The sequence below is a fragment of the Marmota flaviventris genome, chromosome 11 (assembly GCF_047511675.1).
Source record: "Marmota flaviventris isolate mMarFla1 chromosome 11, mMarFla1.hap1, whole genome shotgun sequence".
Taxonomy (NCBI): domain Eukaryota; kingdom Metazoa; phylum Chordata; class Mammalia; order Rodentia; family Sciuridae; genus Marmota; species Marmota flaviventris.
In genome coordinates this window covers 104,402,162-104,429,750 of record NC_092508.1, presented here as the reverse complement: position 1 = coordinate 104,429,750, position 27,589 = coordinate 104,402,162, and the positions used below count along the sequence as shown (strand labels likewise).

At 37.7% G+C, this 27,589-nt stretch overlaps 1 protein-coding gene across 1 annotated transcript in view; it reads right to left on the bottom strand.

Moving 5' to 3' along the window:
• Nucleotides 1-27,589, bottom strand: part of C11H2orf76 (chromosome 11 C2orf76 homolog) — a 51,715-nt gene that overhangs the window by 11,416 nt on the left and 12,710 nt on the right. Inside the window, exons 2-5 of the mRNA XM_027936876.2 lie at nt 15,160-15,229; nt 13,409-13,553; nt 5,176-5,226; nt 1,281-1,318 (exon numbers count right to left, since the gene is read on the bottom strand). Of these exons, the coding sequence (XP_027792677.1) occupies nt 1,281-1,318; nt 5,176-5,226; nt 13,409-13,553; nt 15,160-15,180 (255 nt within the window). The 5' untranslated portion in view covers nt 15,181-15,229. The remainder of the gene's footprint in view (nt 1-1,280; nt 1,319-5,175; nt 5,227-13,408; nt 13,554-15,159; nt 15,230-27,589) is intronic.

Sequence of the window (27,589 nt, the reverse complement as noted above, 5' to 3'; positions counted from 1 at the left end):
AATGACATGCACAATTTGCTTTGCAACTTTTTCCAAGAGCATATTGCTTCATTTCAACTTTATTTATATTTTTATAACAAATTTACATATGTTTATTCCATATAAAATAGAACCACAGTTGCTCTTCTCTACATTTTAGGGACCAAGTTGAAAACATTTCAGACCTGGAGAAGAGAAAATGGTTGAAGTCTGTGGCCAGATATAGTGGCAGAACTTTCTAGTACTCAAAGGAGGGGAAGATGCCACACTTGATCCCTGACACCTGTGAGAATGAGGTACTTGACAATGGATATGATAAAATTTGCACATACAAAAGAAAAATCCCACAAAGTTACTAATCCAGAGGCAACAGACATACCCTCTTTGTGATCTGTGGCATACATCTTTTTGAAAGCTGATTGAGTTCATGGAGTATATCTATGACTACACACAGAATGAAACAAAATGAACTTTATAAATACTTCATTCAAAACTTGTTTTGGAAAAACTCCTGTGAACCAGGCATTGCCCAAGGTACTGGAGATACAAGAGGCATACAGAATAAGACATGGTCCCTTGTCCCTGTGTGAACATCATAGGGAAGGCCACTGAGAAAAAAGACTGCTCTGTAATGAGAAGTAAACCTTTGATTGTGGCTTAATAAAACATGACTAAAGTAAGAAAAGAGCAATGTAAACATATGGTACACACACAAACAGCTAAAGGACAGAATTCAGATTGCAGATGGCGCCCTCTGTAGAGTGAGCTGTGGTCCTGAACCTTCTCTTACAGCAAGCACCACGGCAAGCAGATCCTCTGGGTCAGCTTCTAGCCCAGTTCTTCTGTGGACTTAAGAAAGTCAAAGAGACTAGACTGACAGATAATAAGTGGCTTCCTTATATTTCTTTATTGTTTTATGTTTATGTTATATAAATATACGGGATGCTTTGTGTGTGTGTGTGTGTGTGTGTGTGTGTGTGTGTGTGTGTGTGGTGCTGGGGATTAGAACCCAGGGCCATGCAAAGCAAGCACTCTATTGAGCTATAGCCCCAGCCCTGGTATGTTTTATTTTATTAACACTTTTTAAAAGAATCTATGAGCAGGTATATACAGCTTAGTTTTTTTTGTTTGTTTGTTTGTTTGTTTAATTCTCTAATCAGAAAGTAAGGCTATAGAAAGAGTACCTATAAGATAAAAAATGCTATTATAATGGAAAAGACTTACATGCACATTCACTTACTCACCAGTTCAACTAATATTGATTACTGCTAAGTGCCAGATACTGCACAAGTGGAACGTACCTTTGATTTATGTGCTTGGTGAATAATCTTCAGTTTATCTGAAAGAAAAAAGCAAATTGTCTCTTTACACAGAATATTCTAAGACTTCTTTTGACATTATTAGAGAGACAAATGAGTACCTATGAAATTGAGAAATTCTAAGTTCTTTATAATTTTATGAACACATTTACTTAAAAATCTGTTATAGAGTAAAAGGAAATTTACTTTTGAAAATCATTAAAATTAAAGATAAAATTAAATTTTAAATTAAATTTTAAAATTTAATTTAAATTAAGGGAGCTGAGGGTGTGCAGCTCATTGGTAGAGCACTTGCCCTACATGTAGGAGACCCTGGGTCCCATCCCCAGCACCAGAAAATCACACACACACACACACACACACACACACACACACACACAAAGATAAAAGTACACAGAGAAGCCAGGTGTGGTGCTGTATGCCTCTAATCTCAGTGACTTGGGAGGCTGTGGCAAGAGGATCACGAGTTTGAGGCCAGCCTCAGCAACTTAACAAGATCCCATCTCAAAAAATAAAAAAGCACGGGATGTAGCTCAATGGTAAAGCACCCCTGGGCTTAATCCTTGGTAACAACAAAAAAAAAAAAAGTACACAGATATTTTAAAGCCTTGGGCTTTGACACACAACTCTGTGTGTGTGTGTGTGTGTGTGTGTGTTTGTGTGTGTGAGAGATAACCTGAAGTCACCTCGACACATTTTTTCCTTTGAACAGAAGACAAGCAAATCACATTACTCCATTTTGTTTTTTAGAGTCACTAAATTTTAAGATTAGCAGATAATATCAAAAATTACATCTATATAATCTTATCTACAGGTTTAATTTTATGCATTTGTATTTATATATTATCTATAATCATTTATGTATTACATATAATCACATTTATATAGTATATATAATTATATTTATATATTATATATAAAATAATGACAGACAGTAACAAAAGCAGTTTAAAAAACTATTAAGCTCTCAGGAGGTTCAATGATCATGCTGAAAAAGTGTGACTGTTCTTAGATTTCTAACATTACCTGGGATCACCGGTAATCTAAGCAGGGCTGTTAATGACTAAAAAATACCAAGATCTGCTTCTTGGTTTTCAAATACTGCACAGGCTTCCATGGTCCAGTATGTTTTATTCAAACCCAATTTCATTCTTTAATCGGTTTATCCTGAAGTCAGGCCACAAGGTCCTTTTGCAACAGGCAATTTCTTCACACTTGGATAACATTCTAACTCTGAGATAATCAGCCCCTAATTACATAGCAGATGTAGCCATTCAACATGTTTAAATTCCAGAAGTTTCTGATTCTTTACTCAGTTTTATTCAGCCATTTATTGACTAAATTATAACTTTATCTGAATAAGCTCTAAAACTTACACTAAAATTCATTTCTATCAATAATGCTATAACAAGAAATTCCAATAGTGATATGAAATAAAAGGATATTATTTTTTTAAAGACCTCAATTCAACTATGTTGTCTTAGTGCTGAAGAAAGAATAGGGTACCAATCACCTAGTTAAGAACTGGCACTCGACATTACCGATTATTTTAAATAGTCAACTTTCAACTATCCAATGCAATTTTTTAATTGCGATTTTAAACAAGACCTACACCCTACAACTATATTTTTAAGAAAATAAATAAATTTAACCAAGTAAAATATGCACATCAGGAATGTAAACATGCCACAGATGCTAAAAATAAAATTACAATGGACATGAGAACATAAACAAATGTGACTTTTGGATTATCTATTATTCTGAGTTGCCTATTATATTCTCTTTCTCACTATGAATAGGTATTGGTTTATTACTTGAGACAAGTTAGAGAAGTCAACAGTAATTTTTTTAATAAAAGAGGCTTAAAGTCTGTTATAATCAAGCTGCAAAACTACAGTTTGACCTTATAAATATTAATCATGTTCTATATATTTTGCTAATAAGCCTTTGAATTTGAAATAACTTTGCTCTAATAGATCCAGCAAACCCACAATAGGAAGTCTACATTTAAAAGAAAGAAAGAGAGAGAGAAAGAAAGAGAGAAATGCTGTGATTGGAAAAGTTCACCTGATTTTTCTCCCCGACACAAATTGGCAGGACCCAAGAGGAGGACAAGGAAGGGAAAATGACAGGCTAACAAAAGATGTTGTATTAATGTCTCTTTCTTTGTTGAATAATCTCCTTTACTTGTTTTAACTTCTTAAAAAATAGACTCAATTTTTTTAGACTTGCTATTAACAAAAACAACATCTGTGGGCATTGTTTTCTTAATGCAAATTCCTTGAGGAAAGGAACCTTACATCATTTGTTTGGGGTACATTTAACAAGTTGGCCCGTGCATAATTTAATTTCACACAGCCTCATGAAACAGGCAGGGATTAGCAGCCACATGCTGTACATCAATCAACATTAATGTGTGCACAAATGTATTACGTCTAGGTAGTAAGGATTTAAAAATAAGTAGCATGAGTGGTTAAATCAATAATAGATGACGATGAAGACAATTAAATGGAAGAAGGGGTTCTGAGAAATCTCAGACAGTGGGTGGCCAAGACCACAGCCCTCTGCCCAAAGGCACAGAGACAGTAACTACTTTACACCCTTTCTACTCCCCACCACCCAAAACAGTGTTCTATTCCCAGGGGCCATGCAGCATACTGAGGACAATGACAGGTGAAAAGCAACACTCTAGCCTTCCTGCTCAACACAAAGCAGCAGATTGTTAAAGAGCCAAACTCAAAGAAAGAACCACCTGAAGTCTATCAAAACACTAGTGGTTCTATAATTTCTTCTCTGACAAATGTATTAGCTTTTTCTGCCAATTCACCTGAATATACAGAAACACCAGGATGAAAGAGCGTTAATGAGATGGGATAAGCTAAAAGGTACATTATCTACCCCAATGCTGCTTAGCGACTCAGATACTCTGATGCTTTCATTATTTAAAATTTATCTTTTGAAATAACTTGCATGGAACACAGGTTTGCATATAGATACACACACCATGCAAAAAGGGAAACCATATGTAACTATTCTAATTTGAAATGGCATCTGTAGGTTGATTCAAGTTTAAGGTTATATTTCAGGGCATTACACTTCAAAAGCCATGAAAGCTACAATTGAGAAGTTTCATATTTACCTTAATCATGCTTTTTATTCCTTTCTCTTATTCAATATTGAGTATGTAAATTCTTTAGGGCCAATAAATCAAAGTACTTTCCACTCAGTGCCTTCAACTTCTGCTTGACTACCCCTTATGACCTCACAATTAGTCTCTGGATATTAAAATGCAGACGCACGGAGAAGATTGTGATTTCAAAGGACTGTAGGTCACGAGCTGCCCTATCGAATGGGAACAGAATGAAAAGCCACTCCAAAAAAATGATCTAAAGTAATAAAAAATTTATGCTTTAAAATGTCTGCACCAATTAACAGAAATATGCATTAGGTGCACCATAACTTTCAAATACAGTCTCGAATTCAAGTCTGCTGAATACCATATTTATAGTGAATAATTACAACCAGCTTTTTACTATACTTTTAAATAACCAGTTGCATCATATAAAACTACTACATCATATTGAAAATATTAAACTCTTAGTCCTCATTTTTCCTTCTGATTCCCTGCAAAGAAACCCATCTTAGATATAGTTTTGCCAAACATGCTATTCTTCACCTATATAGCACTTCTCTATAAAATTACAATAGACCTTAACAATATTCTAGAATTCTTATATTCCTAAATAAACTTCCAAAATGGTTTTTATTTGCAGATAGTAAATTCATTTTTGAAAGCCAAATGTGAATTTGTGTCAACAAAAAACTAATGCCAAATTATATGAATATACATATTTAAAGAAAAAGAAAAATCAGTTACCATATTTATAATTTCTGAATGGTGGTGGAAGGCTGGTTCTCAAAGGGACATCTACAAGAGAAAGAATGTTTTTATTATAAAATATTCAAATAGCACACGTGGTCTTTTGGTTCTTTTCGCCTACATCCACAGACTAGGTTACTTTGAAACAACTGACAGAGACAAAAACGGCAGCAAAACATCCATGGGCCAAGGAAGACAAGGGCACCATCAAAAGCTGCTGAGCAGTTCCTAATGAAACGCAGGCACACGCAATTAGAAGAATCAGTACTCTAGCCAATGCAACAGTCTCGATATGCCCTTGAAACCTGTAAAATGAATCTATGAGACAAAGTTGATGTTTGTTTAACATGTGAATCCAAAAACCCCTTGAGGATCTTCGGCCATTACTGGGAACCAATGATCTAGAATAATCTTCATACTCTTATCAAAATTCAGGCAGCCTACAACATGAATCCTCTAACTCATCAAAGAAAACTAAACAAAACAGAATAAATATTATTTTAAAAACATCTCAAATATCACATATGTTACTAATGACACAACCCCTACAGAGGGCAATTTGGTAACACATATCAAAATTACATATGTGTATACGCCTTACTCTAGCCCATTCCACTTTTTTAGGAATTGATCATAGAGATAATGACATATATTCAAGAGATCCAACTGCAGCATTATTCTCAGTAGCAAATGTTTAGAAAATTCCAAATGCCCTTCAATGAGGTACTCTTTAAATAAATTATAATATGCACAAACAATAAAATATATTTTTTCAACTGTGGGGAAAAAAGGAAGGAAGCTCTCTATTAATGTAAGATCCTCAAAATATGTCAAGGGTAAAGAGTTGCAAGGAGAATGTTATTTTTAGTAAGCCACTTTTAGTAAGCAGTAAGAAGGTAAAATAAGAATAGTTGTTGGTGTTTGCTTGAACGAGCCTGAGGGGTGGGAGGCCCCTGCGCTGGTCAGAGAGGAACAGAAGGAGGCAAAATTTCCATCATGGTTCTTTCTACATTTTGATCTTAAAACCACATAAATGGTTACTTATTGAAGAAAACGAAACAACAAAACCCACCTGTCTGAATTCGGAAATGTGTTGTTTTATTTTCAAGATGTAACTCATTCTTTTATTCCACAAGTATTTTAAAATTAGTCCCATGATGGACCCAGGCCCCAGAGCAAACAAAACCAACAAGGAATTTGTGTCTTTTAAGTACCCGTGCCTCTTAGAGATGAAATATACACTCAAATTAAAATATGCTTTATTTATTTACGCTATAAGCATTTCAAGTGCCTACCACCAGGCAGTCCAGGTACAGGATAAATAAGCAGTTACCAAGAGAAGTTCCCAGTCATGAAAGTCCTCGTAGCAGGCTGACCCTGGGCACAGATGATACAATCCCTATGGAAACACCAAAGATGTCCTTCGTAGAAACACAAAAACCAATACTAAAATTCACTTGGAATCACAAAAGCCCCCAAATAACCAAAGTAATCTTGAGCAAAAAGAACAAAACTGGAGACATCACATTCCCTGACTACAAAATATACCATAAAGCTATAGTAATCCAAAGAGCATGGCACTAGCACAAAAACAGACACATAGACCAATGGAACAAAATAGCCTAGAAATAAATCCAGGCACTTAACACCAACTGATTTTTGAGAAAGGTGCCAAGAATACACATTGGGAAAAGGATAGTCCCTCATAAATGGTGCTGGGAAAACTGGCTATCCATATGCAGAAGATGTTTAAACACACACACACAAAAATCCTTCTGAAACATCTTTTAGTTGAATATATTCACAGGACCAGATAGGTAACCATGTCACTGGACCCAAATTAGTCTGCTTGCCACACACTGGCCAAACAAGTCTAGAGATATGGTATTGAGAAAGGAGGAGACTTTATTCTAAAAAAAAATTATTTTAAAATTTGCAGGTCACAGGCCTCTCTGGTTGAGGCCAGACTTCCCGAGGTTTCTGTAGCTGTTTCTTGTTAGTACAGATGGCCATCCTGAGTTATACATTAATAGACCATCTGCTTCCTGCCACCTATACGTAAGAACGTAGACTGTTTGAAGGCAGTGTTTATATCGGCTCTGTGTTCTGTGACGTAAGTGGTGAGCCATTAAGTTTTAGCAAGCCTCTATCTTCAAGGGCTAACACAACATTCCAATATGGAGGCAATGCTGCTAGGACAAAGTGAGGAAAGCAGGTCAGCAAGAGGGAGCTGCGAGATCTGAGTCGCGTATCCCAGCAGAAGGGGGCGCCGCCTTCCAGTTCTGACTGATCACAGTGCTATAGCCACAGGACCCTATCTGTATCAATGGAAACTCAGGGAGGGCGGGTAGGTGAAATTTCCCAATATTTAAAACACAACAGGCCAGGGCTGGGGATATAGCTCAGTGGTAGAGTGTTTGCCTGGCTTACATTAGGTTCAATCCCCAGTACCCAAAGGAAACTGCTCTGGGGACAGCATGTGCCTGGCAGACACCTACGAGGGGAAATCTCTGGTTTAGACTTGTCAGAGCACATAAATACTTCATTTAATCCCTCTTGTTCCTACTCGCTTAAGAATCATGGGCCAAGAAAAGAAGTATTCATTAAACATCAGAAAGGAACAGTAAATCTATTTAATGTTCTGCCATTCAGAGTCCCTGGATTTGATCATGAAAAGCCCTGAAGAAGGGGGAGAGGTGAAGAGCAAATGGCTGCATGAAGCTACTATCATTAGAACTTGAGAGAGGCAATGCTGGGACACACAAGAGCTCCTTTTCTCTTTCTTCCCTTAGACCTCAGCTTCAGTGTCGCCTCCAGAGAGAGGCTTTTCCCAATAACACTGCCTAGAGGAGCGGTATCCTCCCATGTTGTTGCCTTTGTGACATTTTTTTTACAGTTGTAATTTTGTCTACTTACCTATCGTTGTCTCTATTCTCTACCAATTCATAAATTCTCAAAACCTAGGACAGTGTCCAACACAGAACAGATTAACAAATACTGATCCCGTGAAGGCAAGGACTAGAGTTTGTTCTCTTCATCATGCTGTCATGACCTCAAATATTGCCCAGCACATCACATGCAATCAGAAATACTCATGAACAAATTAATATAATTTAATCACTTCAACTGGAAACTGAGAGCACAAGGTCCCAAGAAGGTAAGTGGTCAGCCACACTGTCTAAGACAGGGATAAAAAGCAAATAAGCCCGGACTGTTATCAGGAGTAATACAAACAATAATAAATGTTGAAGAGGATGTGGAGGAAAAAAGAATGCTTTTACACTGTTGGTGGGACTGTAAATTAGTACAACCACTATGGAAAGCAGTATGGAGGTTCTTCAAAAGACTAGGCATGGAACCACTACATGAGCCAGCTACACCACTTCTCAGTATTTATCCTGAAGAATTAAAGTCAGCAAGGCTACAGTGATTCATGCACATCTATGGTTATAGCAGCACAAATCACAATAGCCAAACTGTGGAACCGGCCTAGATGTCCACCAATGGAAATGGTATATATACACAATAGCGTTTTTCCCAGCCATAAAGAAAAATGAAATTATGTCATTTGCAGGAAAATGAATGGAACTTGAAACCATTATGTTAAGTGAAATAAGCCAAACTCAGAAGATCATGGGTTGTATGTTTTCTCTCAAATGTGAAATTTAGAGAGGAAAAAGAAAAAGAAAGGTGGGAGGGAGGTAGGAATCTCATGAAAATCAAAGGGAGCTCATTAGAATAGAGGAAAAGGGTTTGATAGGAAGGGGAGTGACATTGGCCAAATTATACTGTCACATTTTGTGCATGTATGGATATGTAATAACCAATCCCACCATTAAGCATAATTGTAATGAACCGGTAAAAAATGGGGGAAAACCCCCAGATAAACCTGGAGCATCCTGTCCTACCAGAAAGGAAGACTGTACACAGATGTGGTGCACACGCGCACGCGCGCGCACACACACACACAGAGCATATGTCAAACGGGTGGTATACGTCAGAACAGCACAGGAGCCAACTGAAAGAACTCCCAATGGCCAAAACTAGAGCAATTCAAGCATATTAAGAATTGAACAGCAAATAAAATCCCCCATGCAGAAGAATTATGTAGATGTTCCACCCTAAAGGAAGGGAGCAAAACCTTTCACTCTTTAACTGTGGACTATGCACATGATTTGCTTCTGAAGAGCATGGTATAAAGTAGGAGGGGGGAGGGGAAACTACTGTGGCAAAACCTAGCACTCCTTCAGCCAGGAGATCAAGGGCAACATCTCCAACCACGAGTCATGTGGAAGTACACACCCTAGTTCCTAGACAGTAGGCTCAAGAGCAATACATGAAATGTATGTGGTCTGATAAGTCTAAGTCACACTTATTTTTCTTACCTTACTCTCAAAAACAGACAACTCCATCATAATCAGGAGACAAACATAAAAAATATTCCAAATGAAGGAGCATCCTACAACATACCTGACCAGTATTCCTCAAAATTGTCAAAAAAATCATCAAAAACAAGGGAAGTCTGAGTAAATGTCACAGCCAAGAAGAGCCTAAAGAGTCATGAAAATCAAATGGAATATGGGATTCTGCAACGGAAAAAAGAACATTAGGTAAAAACTAAAGAAATCCAAATAAACTATGGACTTTAGCTAATGATAATGTGTCAATATTGGTTCATTAATTGGAACAAACACAGCATACTAACATACACTGTTAATAATAGAGGAAACTGGGAGGCATTAGACAGGAAGAAATATGAAAGGTAAAAAGGTAAAAAGAAAATCAAACCATTTAGCACTTCCCCAATAGAACAGACTGCTTTACAAAGCAACAAGCCACAGGAGGGAGAGGATGACAGAGAGCAATGGAAGCCAGAGGGCTGGACAGCTCCTCGGGCACTCTTCTTTTTTCATAGGTGAGATGACTTGACATTCAGAAGTAAGACCTGATGCGTGACAAAGCACTGAAATACTTCCAAATCAAAGAACAATGAAAATGTCTTCTAGCTAGATAAATGGTTTGTATACTATTCTGAATCTAGAAAATTAGTCATCTTTTCAAGGTAATATATTATGGTACCTCTGTAATCAAAATATCTGATTCATCTATTCCTTGTTTGTCAACAATAGGTTTATTACATTTACTTATTATACTTATCTAAATACAGCCTATATGTTTATATTTACTTATAAATACACATACTTATTGTATCTATACAACTCCATGTTTAATGGCATGATGCTTTTAAGTCCAGTGGTTCTCAATAGAGAGTCAATCAAATTTAACAGCACTCCTTGGCTGCAGACAGACTGAGGCAGTTAACTAGGTTAAGCCACAGATGACAGAAGGGACTAGGGTAAGCAAAGAACAGGGAGAAAAATGAATAAGGCATCTAAAATAACCCCAAAAGATCACTCATCACAGTGACCATTTCTGTCTGTGGGCAAAATATTCACTATGCCACAGTGTCAAACCAACCTTCCAGCTTTTAGTGTTCAAAATCCTAGATCAAGATTAACACAATTCAAAGACACTTTTGACACCAAGTGAATCTACTTATTTCAAAGATCCTACTTAAGCAAGTGACACAAAAGAGAATACAGAGGCAATTTGGGATAGTGTTTAAGAGCACATGTTTCATAATTAAACTGCCTGGGCTGATTTGCAGCTTTGCCTTTCACTAGCTACATAATCTCAGGCCAGTTTCTTGGTCTTTCTGTTCCTCAGTTTCTTCATAGATAAAATGGGGATAATGACAATTCTTACTCTAAAGGGACACTGTGAGGATGAATGAGAAAACCCTGGTAAAATTCTTGGCCCAGCACCTGACCCAGCAGTGTTAGCTATCATTTTACAGTTTCCAAAATGTCTCACTGTCAATCCATTTGTTTCTAGTTATGTGCACAATTCATCAAATGCAAATATGTGGCCTGCCAACTTTTCTGAATTCCACAGGACCTCAAATCAGATAATAGAGATAGGCTTGGGCACAGACCTCACAGCTTAAGAATCTGTACCCCAAAAAGTTGGCCTTTGACAGTCAGTGGAATACATTTCCCCAGGTGCACAACTGAAACAAGCAGTGGTAACACTCCTGCTCACTCATGTAAAAGACCTAAGCAGCAGGCCTGAGCATCCAGTGGGGCTGGGTACCAGGGCTCTGCTGGGGAGGCGTTCTGTAGCCCCTCCTAGCAGGTGCGGGCTCCACAACTTCCCCCAAAACCTTGCAGCAGCTTGGAAATTACATTTTCTTCTCAAGGATTTCAAGAGGAACCTATTCTGCCTGTACCAAGAACATCACAGCACTTGCTGTATCAATATCAAGAAGCATCGTAACTCTCAGTACTTAGAAAGATTATGAAACAAAAAGGTAGGGACTTGTTTTTAGTTCAAAACCTGAACATGTTGGGTGAAGAACTCTCAAAAGCAGCACGCTTTGTAATAGACTCGTGGGGGACCAGAACATGCCACCTCAAAATGTGCCTCTTTGGCATAAGGATCGTTTTGAGCTATAGGCTCAATTAAGAAGCAGATGCAAAAATGCTCTCTGCTTTTCCTCAATTTATCTAAAAGTGGGATTTACACAGATTTACAAAGGCAAAGGATATCCCTCTTTCCCTCTCTACTAGGGAGAACAAAGGGCAGCCACTGAAGACAACTTTAACCCTTACTAGTCTGCAGGTGGCACTAGAGGGGATCCACATTAGAAAACTAGCTTTAACCTGCTCCCTCCCCAAAGCTGCCACCCCCAAGGATTCAAAGTCCTTTTTATTTGTGTCACTTCTTTAAAAACTTACTCTTCTTTGATGAAAATGCTATATGAGCTAGAATTCAAAGCCTTCTCTTTCAGAATGACTCACTCCCTGTGCATCTGCAGTACATGTATGAAATCTACTTTTTAATAAACTTTTGCTTATTAATCTGTATTTTGTTAAAAGTGTCCTTTCCATCTAAGAACTTACGAGGGTTGAGAAAAAACTATTTTTTCTCCCCTACAACATTACCACTTAGTAACAACTGCTGATTCTCCCCTAAGAACACGGCAAAAACATTTACACTCTCTATGTAAGTCAGTAAAGTTGTCTTATAAGTAATTATGTCCTTTCTATAAAATCCTTTAAAAATCACTACAAAGTAGACCTGCTCTGCTACCCAGGTCTGTTTACTCACCACTCTAAAAGGACTCAACAAATCATGGACAGGCTTCTGAAGGGCAAGAAGAAAGATGTATTCAGAATGCCAGCAAAACAGGCAGCACCCTAGGGAAAGACCCATCTTAGCCTAAGTTTCAAGCTCCTTCCATCCTTGGGCCTGGAGGAAAGAAGGGGGCTCAGGTCAGGGAAGGGCTGATGACTGAAGACTTCAAGTTACCACTGCCATGGATGGATGGAACTGGACACTGTGACGCCTGGCAGTTGGAACATACCTAACCACAGGGTCATGATACCCTGCAAATCTTGAAAACATCTTGCTTTTATCTCGGTGTCTTCAGCTTGAAGTGGGAGGAGAAAGATTAGGTAAATTTAGGGTAAAAATCAATCTTGTACTACCAGTTCCATACAAATGTTCCCTAAATGACTAACCTGTCTGCAGGCAGGGTTGAACAGAAATCTGGGTTAAGGCAGCAAAGAGGACAGAGACAACATGAAGCAGAGATTCCAAGCTTTTCATTCTGCTTTTGTTCCCCACTGGACGCCCGCTCAAGCCCAAGGGAAGAGTCACTGCTTTCAGCAAAAAAAGCCGCCTTACTTGAACTGATTTTTTTTCCCTTCCTGCTTTAGCTGGAGCTTCGGGAACAGTCTGTCCTTACAGAGCCGCAATAAGAAATAACCAAAGAATAAAGTTGGTCAAATATTTTCATAACTCGTTTCTGTTGATTTTTTTTGTAAAACTCTCCCAAGACACTTTCAGATTTAAAAATAAAGTTGGTGTTGCAGGTGGAAAAAAAAAAAAAAGAAAGAAAGAAAAAAGAAAACACAGATCTTAATTTTTTTTTTTTTAAGTCAAGCATGATGGTAACAATCTGTGGTGAGGACACACACGCAGCTTATTAAAAAATCTTGGGGCAGATGATGCCAAGGCTCAGAACAGGAGCCAGCCTAGCACCTGGCTCAGAACCTAGATTAATATCTTCCAAGTACCTCTGTGTTTTAAAAAGATTACCATTAACATCACAGCCAGCTATATTTTCAAACCACCAGTAAAACAAAATGACTCTACTGTCTCATACCTTGCTTTAGAAATACTATAAAGTCCCTTACGGTTTGATCCAAATTAACTCCATGATACACTACGGGCTTGAAATTGCGGTGCTCAAATGAACGAATGAGGCGCACTGTAACGGTTACTTCCTCAGCAGCCATGTGAAGAAATTCCTGTGTCAAGAGGCAACAGAACAATCCAAATGAAATCAACTCACAATATCTATGACTGACCAGTCCGCATTGCTGTCATCAGCTCTCTGGCACACGGCCCACCTATCCCATGCTGTATTGTTATTGACTGGGTTCCCAAATAGAGCCAGATTGCGGGGCACACAGAAGGGGCCTGAGGTTGTGCCCACCCACCACTATGGGTGGTCCCATACAGCTCTATCACTGCCGTCTGACAGGGCACAGAAGATGAGCAGGGTACACAGGGAGAACTAAGACAGTCCTATGCAGACACTTGATAGTTCTGGATTTTCTGTGCCAATGGTCTCCTTGATTGAGATTAAAGTACATTTATATTAGAGTCAACTATCAACACACGCTTCCAAATATCAGGACTGATCCACATTTATACCATGGTATCACCCATCTTTCATAATATTGAAGCTGAGTATGTATATTTCATCCTAAAACTATATACTAATCCTATGTGCTAGGTGTTAATGACATCTAATTTTGTCATCAAACCATAAGATACCCATTTAAAAGATGAAGAGGTAGATACTCAGATTACATAAATAGTTAAAGGTCATATAGTGATAAATAATGGAGCTGTGTGTGATTCAAGCATCAATCCAAAGTACATGCTTTTTAAAAATATACAATCAAGAAACCACCCCCAAATTATGTCTTCCAAAAAATGTGCAAAACTGCCAATATTTCAAGGATAAAAGTATGGTATACTTCTATCTATCTATGCTACTTTCAAATTTGCACATCACTTTCAACCATTATATACAATAAGTCCAGTAAGTCCAGTCATCCCTTGGTGTCCTCAGGGGACTGATTCCAGGACTCTTCGCCCCCCATGGATCCCAAAATGTCAAGATACTGAAGTCCCTTATATAAAATGACATAGTATTTGCATATTATACTGTATACTTTAAGTCATCTCTAAGTTATTTATAGTGTCTAATACAACATAAATGCTATGTAAACAGTTGTTGTGTTGTATAGTTTGGGGAATAATGACATGGAAAATAAAGTCTACATAGTTGGGCACAGTGGGGATTACCCATAATCCCAGCTATTTGGGAGGCTGAGGCAGGAGGATTTCAAGTTTGGGGACAGCCTTAACAACTTAGTGAGACAAAAAATAAAAACAGAAAATAAAAAAATAAAAAGGAGTGGGGATGGAGCTCAGTGATAGAGAATTTACCTAGCATATGGAAAGCCCTGGGTTCTATCCCCAGTTCCAGGTGGAAAAAAAAAAAAAAGTCTGCATTCAGTAGATGCATTTTTTTCCCAAATGTTTTCTATCTGTGGTTGATTGAAGCCACCGATGTAGAACCCACAGATATGGAGGAAAAACATAATAGGATGAAGTATCTATATTATTAATAAACACAAGAAGAAAAGGTCAACCTCAACAATAATCAAGAAGATTCAAAACAATAAGATATCACTCAAAGGCAAATTAAACTTCAACAATACCTAGTGTTACTAAGGATATAGAACAATGAGAGACCTAATTGGCAAAGGTGGGGATCTTAATGGGTACTACCTTTGGTGACAACTTGACAATGTTTAGCAAAAGTGAAAATACACATACCTTTTGATTCAGCAATTTCATTCATAGAAAAGTGCTCTAGGGAATCTCTTGCAAAAAAGCACACGGAGACCTGTAAGACAGCATTGATAACAGCATGTTTTATTAAGTGCAAAAACTGGAAACAACTACATCAGGAGAAGAATGTATGAGTAAATGATGACATGCTTATAGATCATAATATTACCAGCAGTAAAAATAAACAGACTAGAACTACACATGTCAACATGGGTGGATCTCAAAAATATCATATTGAATGAAAAAAAGCAAATTGCAGAACAATTAGCTTATACTATCATTTACAAGGTCCAAAAATGGTTATTATGTTTTAAAATAGATAATAAGTTATTTCTGAGGCAGAGGAAGAATCAGGCACTTGAAGAGCAGTACAGAGGGACTTCAGTTATACTGGTAAAATTCTATGCCTTCAATAATATGTTAGATATAAGGATAGGATATTATCTTTATGCCTTTTAATGTTTCTCAAGTATTTTATAACATACACAAACAAGCCAATTGATATGCCTGGAAAGTTTCTCTAAATCACAGAATGCTACTTTACTAAGTAAGAGAATATATATATATATATATATATATATATATATATATATATATATATATGAGAAAAGCAAAGGGTTCTGCTGTTTGAATGAATTTTAAAAATCTGTAATTATAATTAGCATATTATTTATAATTGAGTAGTTTTAAAGGATCTGAAAATAGATTTCCCCCTAAAATAATGACTCACCTTATAATCTTGTCTTGTCGATAATAACCTTAACAAATCTTTTGAAAATTCCAATATTTATATTATTCTTATTAATCCTAGTTTATAATACTCCCCAGAAAACTGATCCTAGAATCTACCAAATAATAGCAGTTCATTAAACATCTACAAAATAGAAGTTTAAAACATAATGAGGTAGAGCATTTGTCTAGTACTTGCAGAACATAATCCTTAATGAAGAATAGTTCTTGAGAATGAGATAGTGTATTATAAAAGTCTTCTGTGTTTTAGAAGCAGTGCCTTCAAGTTTGCTGAAACTATGACCACTTCTCTCTCTGCTCACCCCTCCAAACAACAAAAGTCCTCCAAAATGCAGGTGCATGTGTACATCTGCACACACCCACAAAGGCAGGAGTCTGTAATGTAATCTGAGACCTCGATGAGTTGAAGCCTCACAGATTTAACTTCACTCAATTCACCTCCTATCTGCAACATAAGAAATCCTTAGAAAGCTGTTCAGTGAATTAAAGAAATTAACATACATTAAATATGTAAGATGGAGAGCCTAGCACATAGGACAATCTCAGTTAGTAGCAGCTGCTTTTATCTTTATTACTGTACTTTGGATAAAACAGGTTTGAGCATTAAGACAGCTCATACAAGCAGCAGAAAAAAATAACAATTCCCAGGTACAATGAAATAGATCCTATAAATAGTCCAACCAAGAAAACTGGCAGGCCAGAAGACACATGCCTTATGAAAATCTTTTATAACTGTAGGTTCATCTTGTCACTTAATAAAAAGTTGCCTGAATGGTGTAATGAAATAACTGAAGTTTTCAATTTAAAATTCCAAATTTGAATTAGCCTTTAATTTTGATCAACAATGTATTATGTCTTCCTCAGAAATTTGTTGTAATTTATACTTGGTAACTAAACAATAGTGACTATCAGAAGGAAACTATGTCTGAATTTGCCTTAAGGACAGTGGGAAATAGAGCTTGTCGGCTTAGGGAGCAGCTTAGAAAGCTAATATTACAGATAATAAAGTCTGACATTCTTCCCAGAAGGTATGACCTCATTAAAAAAAATTGAATCTGATCAAGTTTAAAAGGCATTCCTCAAACAAAGGGACAGAGAAACTAACAATAATAAACTTAGAAATAAGCTAATAAAAAGTACTCAAGGACACAAAAGATGACTTAAATGAATGAAAGACTACATTCTTAACCATGAGAGTTTAAATTTATAAAATCAGTCCTCCTAAAATGAAATATAGAAGGTATTTGGAGAACTTTACAAATATTTTCAAATCCACTTGGATCAATCTGTGAGCTCTGCCAGCAAAGTCATAAAATAAGAAAAGAGACAAGCAATCAAATATTAGAACATGTCACAGTGTCTAGGGACGTAGCTCAGTGGTAGAGCATTTGTCTAGTACTTGCAGGGCCTTGGGTTTGATCCCTAGCACTGCAAAACCAAACAAAAACAACAACAAAATTAAACATTATAAAGCAACTGACATACAAAAGTAAGTTCATATAATTTTCAAAATTTCATAAATTCCAGCAACAAAAATGTTAATGGAAAATCAAGCTGTGGTAATATAAATTGTGACAGGAGACCAGTCATAGACCTATCAGTGGAACACAATAGAAAACTCAGAATCAAAATTACAGAGAACTAAGCATAAAAGTGGCATTCCAAGTTGTAATCAAGGGTAAACCTTCCAGCTTCACCTGCTTGCAGCTGACTTTAAAAATCACGAATTTTGGAAGCTACACCATGGGGCAATGCATTATTAGTTTCCCACGAGCCTTGCTGTAGATAACACTTCTGAAGTGTGGGTTATGATGACACAGTGGCCTAGGGTACTTATCAGGGACTTGGAGAATGCCTTTGTAGAAAGCACTGACTCTTCACTTGGGCCTGCCCAGGTGTCCAAGGGGTGACTGAAACAGGCTAAGAAAGCCTGGCCCTTCTGCCTTAAGATCTGTTGCTTCGCTAACCTTTGGGTTAGACTGCTTCTGCTAAGCTTTGCATGGATGCATGGTAGTCATTTAAGGAATCTTGTCTAGAATTGGTAGTACAAGCCTGATTTACTCTAAACTTCCCTAATCTTTCTCTTCCTGCTTCAATGCTGAAGACGCCAAAATGAGAGTAACTAAGATATTTTCGAGATTTTTCAGAGGCATCATGATTGACAGATTGCCAACCACCAGGTCTCACAACACCCTGTTCCTTAGCACAGGAGTGGCACCTTAGGTCTCCAGTCATCAGTCCTTACCTAATGCAAGCCCTCCTTCCACCCTACCCCACCAAACCTAAGGATAGGAGGAGTTTGAAACTTACACTGAGTTAAGATGGATTTTTAGGGCACTGGCCCACTGTATTCTTGATTTCTCTGGCTTACTGATACACTGGGCTTCTTTTTGAGTGGCCCAAGTAAACGAACTTGGATTTGGTAACAAAGTTAGTGGGTAAAGATAACTTATTTAATACATTGACATGGGGATATTGGTCAGACATTTGGGAAAATGTAATGCTGCACCTTATTTCTTACATAAAAATAAGCTCTCCGTGGAACCAATATTTAAATTTAGCTATAATATTTAAATATTTAAAGGCACTAGAAAAAATAAGTACATATTTTTATAATCTTAAGGTAGGAAAGAGTCCAAGCAAATAGAAAGCAGAAACCACCAAGGAAAAATACTGATAGGCATAACAACAGAAAAATGTAATAAAAGACTAATATCCCAATAGAAACACAGGTAAAGTTAATTAACAGACAACTGGCTAGTTTTTTAAAAAATTCAATAATGTGAAAAGATCAATTCTAACTAAGTGCTGCAATAGAAACAGTAAAATATCAATTTATCATCAGATTGGTAAAATTAAAAAAATAAAAATAAAAACGGGCCAAATCAGTGTTGGCAAGGATATAGAAAAATAAATATTTTTATATATTGGTAAGAGCACAAAATGGTATGATCTTTCTGGAGGTGAGAGGGATAATCTATATCAAAATTTTAAATTTGTCTACCCTTTCACAGGACTTCTCTTCTAATAATTTACCTTGAGAAGATAACCACATCAAATTTTTTTTAATCCATGATTTCATGATGATACTTAAAAAAAAAAATTGCTAATTAGTCACTCTGGAGGCTGGCAAGGCACAGATCTGTTTTCTCTAAAAACTGGCTTAAGGGAGGGAGATAGAGAAACAACAACAACAAAAAAAAAAAAAACATGTTATTCTTCCTTTCTTCTACAGACTATTTCAGAGTCACCAAATAACTGAGGAACAAGAGTTCTTTATAGAAGAATTGCAACTGAAAGGTAGTAAAAGAATGAAACAATTAAAAAATCATCATTCACAAAGCTATCAGAATGACTAAAATAAATACAGTGATAACCCCAAAAGCTGGTGAAATTAGATGTCTCATTCACTGCTGGTGGAAATATGAAATGGTTCAGCCACTCTGGAAAAAGAATATGGCAGTTTCTTACAAAACTAAGCATGCTTATTATATAACCCAGCAATTGTGGGGGTTTTGTTTTGGTGGTGGTTGTTGTTGTCGTTGTCGTCGTCGTATTAGGGATTGAGCCCAGGGTCACTCTACCACTGAGCTACATCCAAGCCCTTTTTATTTGGAGACAGGCTCTCATTAGTTTGCCCAGGCTGGTCTCAAACTTGTGATCTTCCTGCCTCAGCCCTCTAAGTATCTGGGATCACAGGCCTACATCACTGCACCCCCCATTCTTGGGCATTATTTAATAGGCAACCTGTATATGAATGCTAGCAGCATATTGATATACAACACCAAAACACTGAAAACAACCCAAATTTGCTTCAATACTTGAATGATTAGAAATGCTAAATAATAAACAAAATAAACCATTGATACATGCAAACGTCTGGCTGGATCTCAAGGGAATTACGCTGAATGAAAAAAAAGCCAACCTTAAAAGGTTGCATACTGTATAATTCCCTTTCTTGTAAAAACAAAATTATAGAAATGGAGAACAGATTTGTGTTTCCTGGGGTAAGCGACAGGGGGGGAAGGAGATGGCTGTGGTTCCAAAAGGTAACCTAAGGGATCCTCGTGATAGATCTTGGTCCTTGCCTGTGGTGTTATCCATGTTTGCCTATACATGTGATGAAATTGCATAGAACACCTGAACACACCAGCATGCATGGACAGACACACACACACACACACACACACACATATACACACACAGGAGTATGTAAAAGTGAAATCTCAATGGCCACCATGGATCACAATTAAAAGTTTCTAAAAAGTATCATTCTGAAAACCCTAACAAAATAAGGAATATAGGCAATGCATCAAATGACAGGGTGCCAAAACTGTCAGGTAGAAGACTGATGGGGAACTTTGGAAGGGAGTCAGCAGGGGCTGACAACACCTGAACTTCCCAACCCAATCCTAATGAATGAAAGGAGGAGCCTCCACATCTCCCAGGCTATGTGGGGAGGGCTGTGGAAGACAGGTTAAGTGATACCACAAATAGGCCACCGGCCAAGTTCAACTGGTGAGAAAGCCTACTAGAGAAATGACTCAGCTTCTTCAACAAATAGATCACGTAAGAAATGAAGAAAGGGAGGTAGGTTTTAAACTAGAAGAGACTAGAGGAGCTGTTTCAAGCAATGCATCATTTAGGCCTTGTCTGGGTCCTGATTTGCATTGTATTAGATAATATTAAGAAATATGTTAATTCTGTTTAGGTGAAATTATGTCTTAAAAGACTAAGGGACATATAGGTGAAATGATATGATACTGGTATTTGCTTTCACACACTCTGGCAGAGGAAAGACAATTATGGAAGTATAGATTAAAAACTAGGACAGGACTGGGCATGTAGCTCAGTGGTAGTGTGCTGGTGTAGCGTACACATTCAATACCCAGCCCTGAAGACAACAACAATAAAACATCGTTAACTGTTGAAGAGTCAGGTATATATAAAACCTCATTATCTCATTATCCTATTCTATTTTTGTATATGCTTGAAATTTTTCACAACAAAAATATTTTAAGCTAAATACATAAAGATGTACATTCAAGGAAGATTTTCTCTCATTGAATATATTTCTAATAGTTAACAAAATTAGAATCCATCTAAATGTCCATCGGTGGAGAACTAGTTAAGTGAATGTGTCACTCCCCAAAATAAAATATCCTGTGCTCATTAATGGGCGAAAGGCACTGCAGTTTAGATATGGCTTAAGTATGCGTCCCAAGGGTTCATGTGTTGGAAGCTTGGTCCTCAGTGTGGTGATGAGAAAGATGGGGGCAACTTTTGAAGGCAGCGTCTAGCCTGGAGGTGTAGCTCAGAGTCAGAGCCCCTGCTTAGCATGTGTGAGGCCCTAGGTTCTATCCCCAGCACCACCTGGTTATACTTCTGATGTATTGAGAAATAACAAATAAACCCAAAAAGCATTCAGCAGTCAGAGGCATGAGAAGCAGGTCACATGGCCAGAAGGAGTTGGAACTTGTCTAAGATGGCACAAAAGGCTTTCCACGCTCAGCCCCTCCCTGACTCTCAGATGGTATCTGTGACCAACACAATCTACTATTCACATATCCTTCCAGCTGCTAGGACAGCAATGATGGCTCATAGCTCCCCACACCTACCACACTGCTGCCAAGCCTATGCCACACCTTCCACCCTAGCTTCTCTCAAGCCCCTTCCACCCTCACCCACCTTACCTTCCGATACAAGCATCCTTCAAGTCTTGACCCAAGGACTATCTTCTGCAGGACACCTTCAAGGTCAGCTGCTCCTCCCCACCAAGGCTGAGTTATAGGCCCCTCTGTCTGCTACCATACTGAAGTCACCTATCTAAGGGGTCTAGCCTATGGGCTCCTTGAAGAAAAGAATGCTGCATGGTTTATTTTTCTGTGCCCAGCAACTTGTGTAGCATGGGGTACATTACAGGCACCATGTTTGCAGAACTGATGAGCAACCAAAGGGCTAAGGAAAAATCTGAATTCTTCCTTTTCTGAAGGGCACATTGATGCAGCAATCCTGCCCTAAAGACACAGAACACAGGAAAACGTGCGAAAGCTGCAGTGTGGCTCGGTGGTGGAGTGCTTGCCTAGAATGTGCAGAGGCCGTGTTCCACCCCAGCATGAAAGAAACAAGGAGAGGGAAAGAAGGAGAAAAAGAAGGGGGTCAAGGAGGGATGGAGGGAGGAAGGCAGGCAGGAACAAAAGAGAAAGTGAAAGAGAGTGAGTGAGAAACAGAAAACAAGTAAGACTGAACTTTGTGGAAAAAATTTTATTCCTTCAGAATATGAAAATGTTTTTTAAAATCAAAATTATGATTTAATTGAATATCTACAAAATATAACATTTCAACATCAACTCAATCCTTTTCAAAATTAACATACGTTCAATGTAATGTGGGTATGGGCATGTTTTAATGCATTTCACTCGACACAGGGTGAGGCTTTGAGAAGTAAGAGGGATGGGAGCTAAGGAGGGTCTTTAAACCTCCCTGCCTACTGCTACTTTACCCAGTGGTCTGAGACAATGAAGAAAACTCCATATTAAAAGCAAAACAAAACTCTTTCAAATAAATAAATTAATTAAATTAAATAAAATCCATGTAGGAACTCCCTCCATGGAGCTCCAGTTCCCCAGCCAGTATCACTGCATCAAAGAAGCCTGGAGACCCACCTCCTGGTCCTCCCTGGGAATTAAGAGCTGCTTTTAATTCAGCATGGTGAAGAGGGACACATGGCTTGGGACACATGTTTTGGGTCCCTACAGCTGAGATGGGCTTTCAGCCTCCAGTTCTCAGCGCCTGTGGTAGAAACTCAGCAACCAGAGAAAGCCAGGCAAGCTGACGCCAGGCTCCCTAACTTTCCCAACTACTGCCCTTCCCAAGCTGGATCCCCTCCTGGTGGCAGAATTCCCAACTGAAAAGCCATAAACCAGAGAGAGGAAAACTAGCCCAGTACAGAAAACCTCTGAACCCAGCATACAATAAACACAAAACATGCCTGCTCCCCAAATACTTGATTCCTGACTCTGGACTGATCTGTATCAGTTTAAAAAACAAAATGTAACTACAGTCAACTCTGGTTATTTGTAGTAGTTACATTCACTATATCACAGTGAACAGTGAATTAGAATATTCTGACCCACTGCTTCTAGGGGAAATATAGGGTACAGTTCCTAGAAGATTCTGGTCGCAATAGTTCAGTCAATCAATACATAACCTCATTTCACTCATGTTTCTGTTTAGACTTTAGTTATGATACACAGGTAGATCTATCTACCTACCTGTCTATCTATCTATCTATATAGTTGATTCATTTAATATTGAATTCACAGCCAAAAGCACTGTAACTCACAGCTTATCCAGCACATGTATTTCCTCCCTACGGCATACTGAAGCCTTCTTGCACTTAAGAATATTCAACAGCACTTTAGCACTACACCTAGGAGCATTTTATACAGCAAAATTACCAATAAAAAACAAGAAATGCACTACATAGACTACAAAATGGATGCTTGTTTATACTACACAAGCTAGAACAAGAAGGCCAAAGGCAGCTTTGACTGATCTTAGATAGTCAATCAAATGTGAGCTTTGGGTGACTCAAACTTCACTGCTCTGCACATGTCCAAGAATGACTGAGAAAACACTTTGAGCACTGCTTTGGGTTTGGATTGTGAGTAAACTTTAGTGAACAGATGAATTTGCAAGCCCAGAATCTGCGAACAATTAGGACTATCTTTCCAAAATAACAACACCTCTGCCTTCCAGTGTTTGAAATAAGGATGCCCTTAACTTTTCTCTTGAGAATGGAATCAAAAATGAGTTAACGATTAGAAACCAGAGCATTGGAAAAGCACTCAAGCACTGAGCCAGTTAAATGGAGAAGACTTCCATAGTAACTGGGTGGGAAAGCACCCTGGCTGACCTTCCTTCATCCCACAGAAGCAGGGTTTTAACAGACTCCTGGAAAGAATTATTTGAAAAACTGAAACATTTTACAAAGTTATATCTATTCCCTTAAGTATAGTAAAATCAAAATTGTCACATATGAAGTTTGCTTTAAATCTGGTCTTAACTATATGAAAAAAAAACAACTTTCAAAAAAGTATGGTTCTGGGCTGGGGATATGGCTCAAGCGGTAGCACGCTTGCCTGGCATGCGTGCGGCCCGGGTTCGATCCTCAGCACCACATACAAACAAAGTTGTTGTTTCCGCCGATAACTAAAAAATAAATATTAAAATTCTCTCTCTCTCTCTCTCTCTCTCTCTCTCTCTCTCTTTTAAAAAAAAAAAAGTATGGTTCTAACCACATACAAAAATATACATGCATCTTACCCTAATGTTAGGAACCAGCATTGTAGGCCAAAAAGGCATTGCCTTCCTTTTAAAACAAATAAAACAATAAAAAGAAGACAGTATTTTCTTCTATCATATTAGGTATATAAACCATCACAGAACAGCAGGGATAAAAGTAGAAAGAATACAGGTATGGTGGCACACAGCTAGAGCCCCAGTAACTTGACAGGCTGAGGCATGAGGATCACTTGAGCCCAGGAGTTCAAGGTCAGGCTGGGCAACATAGTAAGACCATGTCTCAAAAAATGGGCGGGGGCAGAAAGAGTAGAATTCTACTGAGAGGAGAATCACTGAATATGCAAATGATTCTGGAATTACACCCTAATGATTTTAGAGTAAATAATCCTTAAGTTCTATATAATTATATCATTCAAATGTCATTACAGGAAAAAAAAAAAAAAGGTTAAAGCCAGGGTGGTGGAGAACCTACATTCTTTTTACTACCCTTTCTAAAACTACTCGGCATCCAGCATACTGCTAGTAGGTGAGTGATAAGTGTTCACCTTTTAAAGAGAACTTAACCTTGGCAAATTAATAACTTTATATAAAATTCCAGTTTAAAGTTCAAAAGAATGATCAATTATCATTAATTCACATTTAAGACTATGACTAAAATGGAAATGTTCATTCCACTTTAAATCTATTCTGCCTTATTTCAAAAGCACAGTTTTCTTTTAACTTTTAAATGGAGAACAAATTTTTCCTCTAAAAATGGAAACTGGAACAATGAAAAACCAAAAGTTGGTCATTATGATAAGAAGAAAAAAGGTACCAGGAATTTGCTTTTAAATTTTTTCAAAAGCATAATTTTAAAATATGAAACTAAGCATACATTTATAACTAGGACCATGTAAGTAGTACATAAACATTTTAAAACTTCTTAGCCTTTTTCAAATTTGTATCATACAAACCAAAGTGCCATTATTTTAGGAAATTCAGTTGAATCAGTTTAATAAAACTTTTGAGAAATGTTCTGTCAATGATTAATTTATGAATCATTTTAAAGTCTCTGACCTCAACCATTTTTTAGGTCGTTTAAAACAATTACTTGCAGGTGTTTAAGTAACCCAGCAGGTCCAAAATAAATATGAACTAAATCTGAGAACTATACACATGTATTATTTTTTTTATTGCACAGTGACCTTAGCAGCCAGCTCTACCTGAGGACAGATCATAATCAATGCTAAATAAATAAACCCATGATTACTACCCACACCTAGAATACACAACCTGGTGACAACCATTTCCAGTTCCACGAACCTGCTGCACTCATTGTGACAGTCTGGGGAAAATATCCAAAAGCATGTGAGAGTCAGGAAATTATTCTGACTCTCACATTTTTCTAAAGTGTTAGAGACAACCATTTGAAAAACTATTTTCATCCTAACCCATTAAGTCCCAAGCTTCCAATTCTGAAAATATTTCAACAAAATTGACACAGGTGCATAAAAATAAGTTGGAAATTATAATCTACAGCTAATATATTATGTTTTCTAAATCATTCACTTATTTTTCTCAAAAGAACAGAACTCCAAAAACAACATTTATTTCAAAAGTTACCATGAGTGGTATATTTGTTATTCAACTTAAGTTTTTATAGGTGTCCCACATCTGGGACTATAGGACTTAACAGTTAAACAAGGTATACTGCATATAAATTTTATTTTTCTTGATTCACAATCATCAGTGAGAGTGTTAATCCTGCCCTGCTTTGGGGGATACATTTCTCTATGGGCCTCTGGCACTTCTGCGTGTCTTATGAGCAAAAGTGTCTGCTTTTGTTCTGTGGTGGCTGCTTTTGGTCTAAACTTTCTTTGGATGATGTGCACATAGCGAATAGCCCAGCAAGACATAAGATCTTCCACCAGAACCAAGAGTAGATTTGCTTACTGTCCAGTAAAATAAAGACAATATCTCCCTCTTGAGTAAGGTTGCTTGTAGCCCTTTATAAAGAATTTGGATCACCTATATCTGTGACACAAATATACTCCATGTATAGTGGCCACCTAGGCCACCTTACACTGGTCATAAGGGACTATTGGTGTAAGAAGTATTGACACAAACAAGCTTATGCTGTTGGCTCTACCATGAGTAATACAGTCCTTTGTCTCTGACCCAGGAGTCTTATGACTTCTGCCAACACAAAGATTTGGATTATTTAAATGCAAGGCACCTCAACTATGACAAAAACCCACTACATGGACACCGTTCATCAAGGCCACTCAACATTGTCCCTGTGCGATTTAATAAGAGAAGAACTAATACAAACACGAAGGTTTTTGAAGCAAATAAGGGAAGCAAGTAGCCTAAGGTTGTCTCTGTATTCTTATGTAAAAAAACTGGGAATTTAATTTGGGAACATTCTAAATAAAACAACAACAAAAACACAAGCCACAGCCTATCAACAGAACAGTCAACTACTGATTGGTTATACAACTGGGATCTCTGCTAGGACCACTTTCAAATAAAGAAAATGCCTCATTATACCATACCTAATAAAGCAAACACCTCACTGTAGCCAATCAGAGATTTCTATAGTTTGTATGTTGGCCTACAAAAGCTTGCTGCTCACAGATAGAGTGGAGCTCTCTGCATTTTTTGTTTCTAATGCTGCCCAATTCATGAACATTCTTTTTTTTAAATTATTTTTAGTTGTAGTTGGGCACAATACCTTTATTTTATTTATTTATTTTTATGTGGTACTGAGGATAAAACCCAGCACATCACACTTGCTAGGCAAGCACTCTACCACTGAGCCACAGCTCCAGCCCACATGAATCATTCTTTACTCAAATAAATCATGTTAAAGCTTGTCTCAAGTTTTTCACTTAACAAGGTCACACTGTTGGCTGTGCCATGAGCAATATAGTCCTTTGTCTCTGACCCAGGAGTCTCATGTCTGCTGAAAGCATCCAGTAAACTGCCAGGCAGAGCTGTCAGCTTGCAAACAGGATAAAATCTCAGACCTCTCCCACTTCTTGACTGTTGATACAGGATGGTTTTCTAAAACAGAACAGGTTTTCTAGAACAGAACTGACAGAGGTCTACATGTTTGGGAGATGAGAAGATTCTTTAGGGTTCAGTAGCAAATGTGGTAGGCATGGGGGAGTAAAATTAATTAATGTCTAGTGGGTAAGCAGTAAGGGGTAGGATTTAAACAAGCTGCTCCACCAGTGGGTCCTTGTTTATTGTTCACTCTCCTCTGGGTGAATAATCACCTGATGAGAGGAAATGTGGCTGCACGTTTGAGTATAGTCCCCAAAGTTGAAATGAATGATGTCAGCAATGAAAATAGATGTTTTTGGGTGAATGAAAA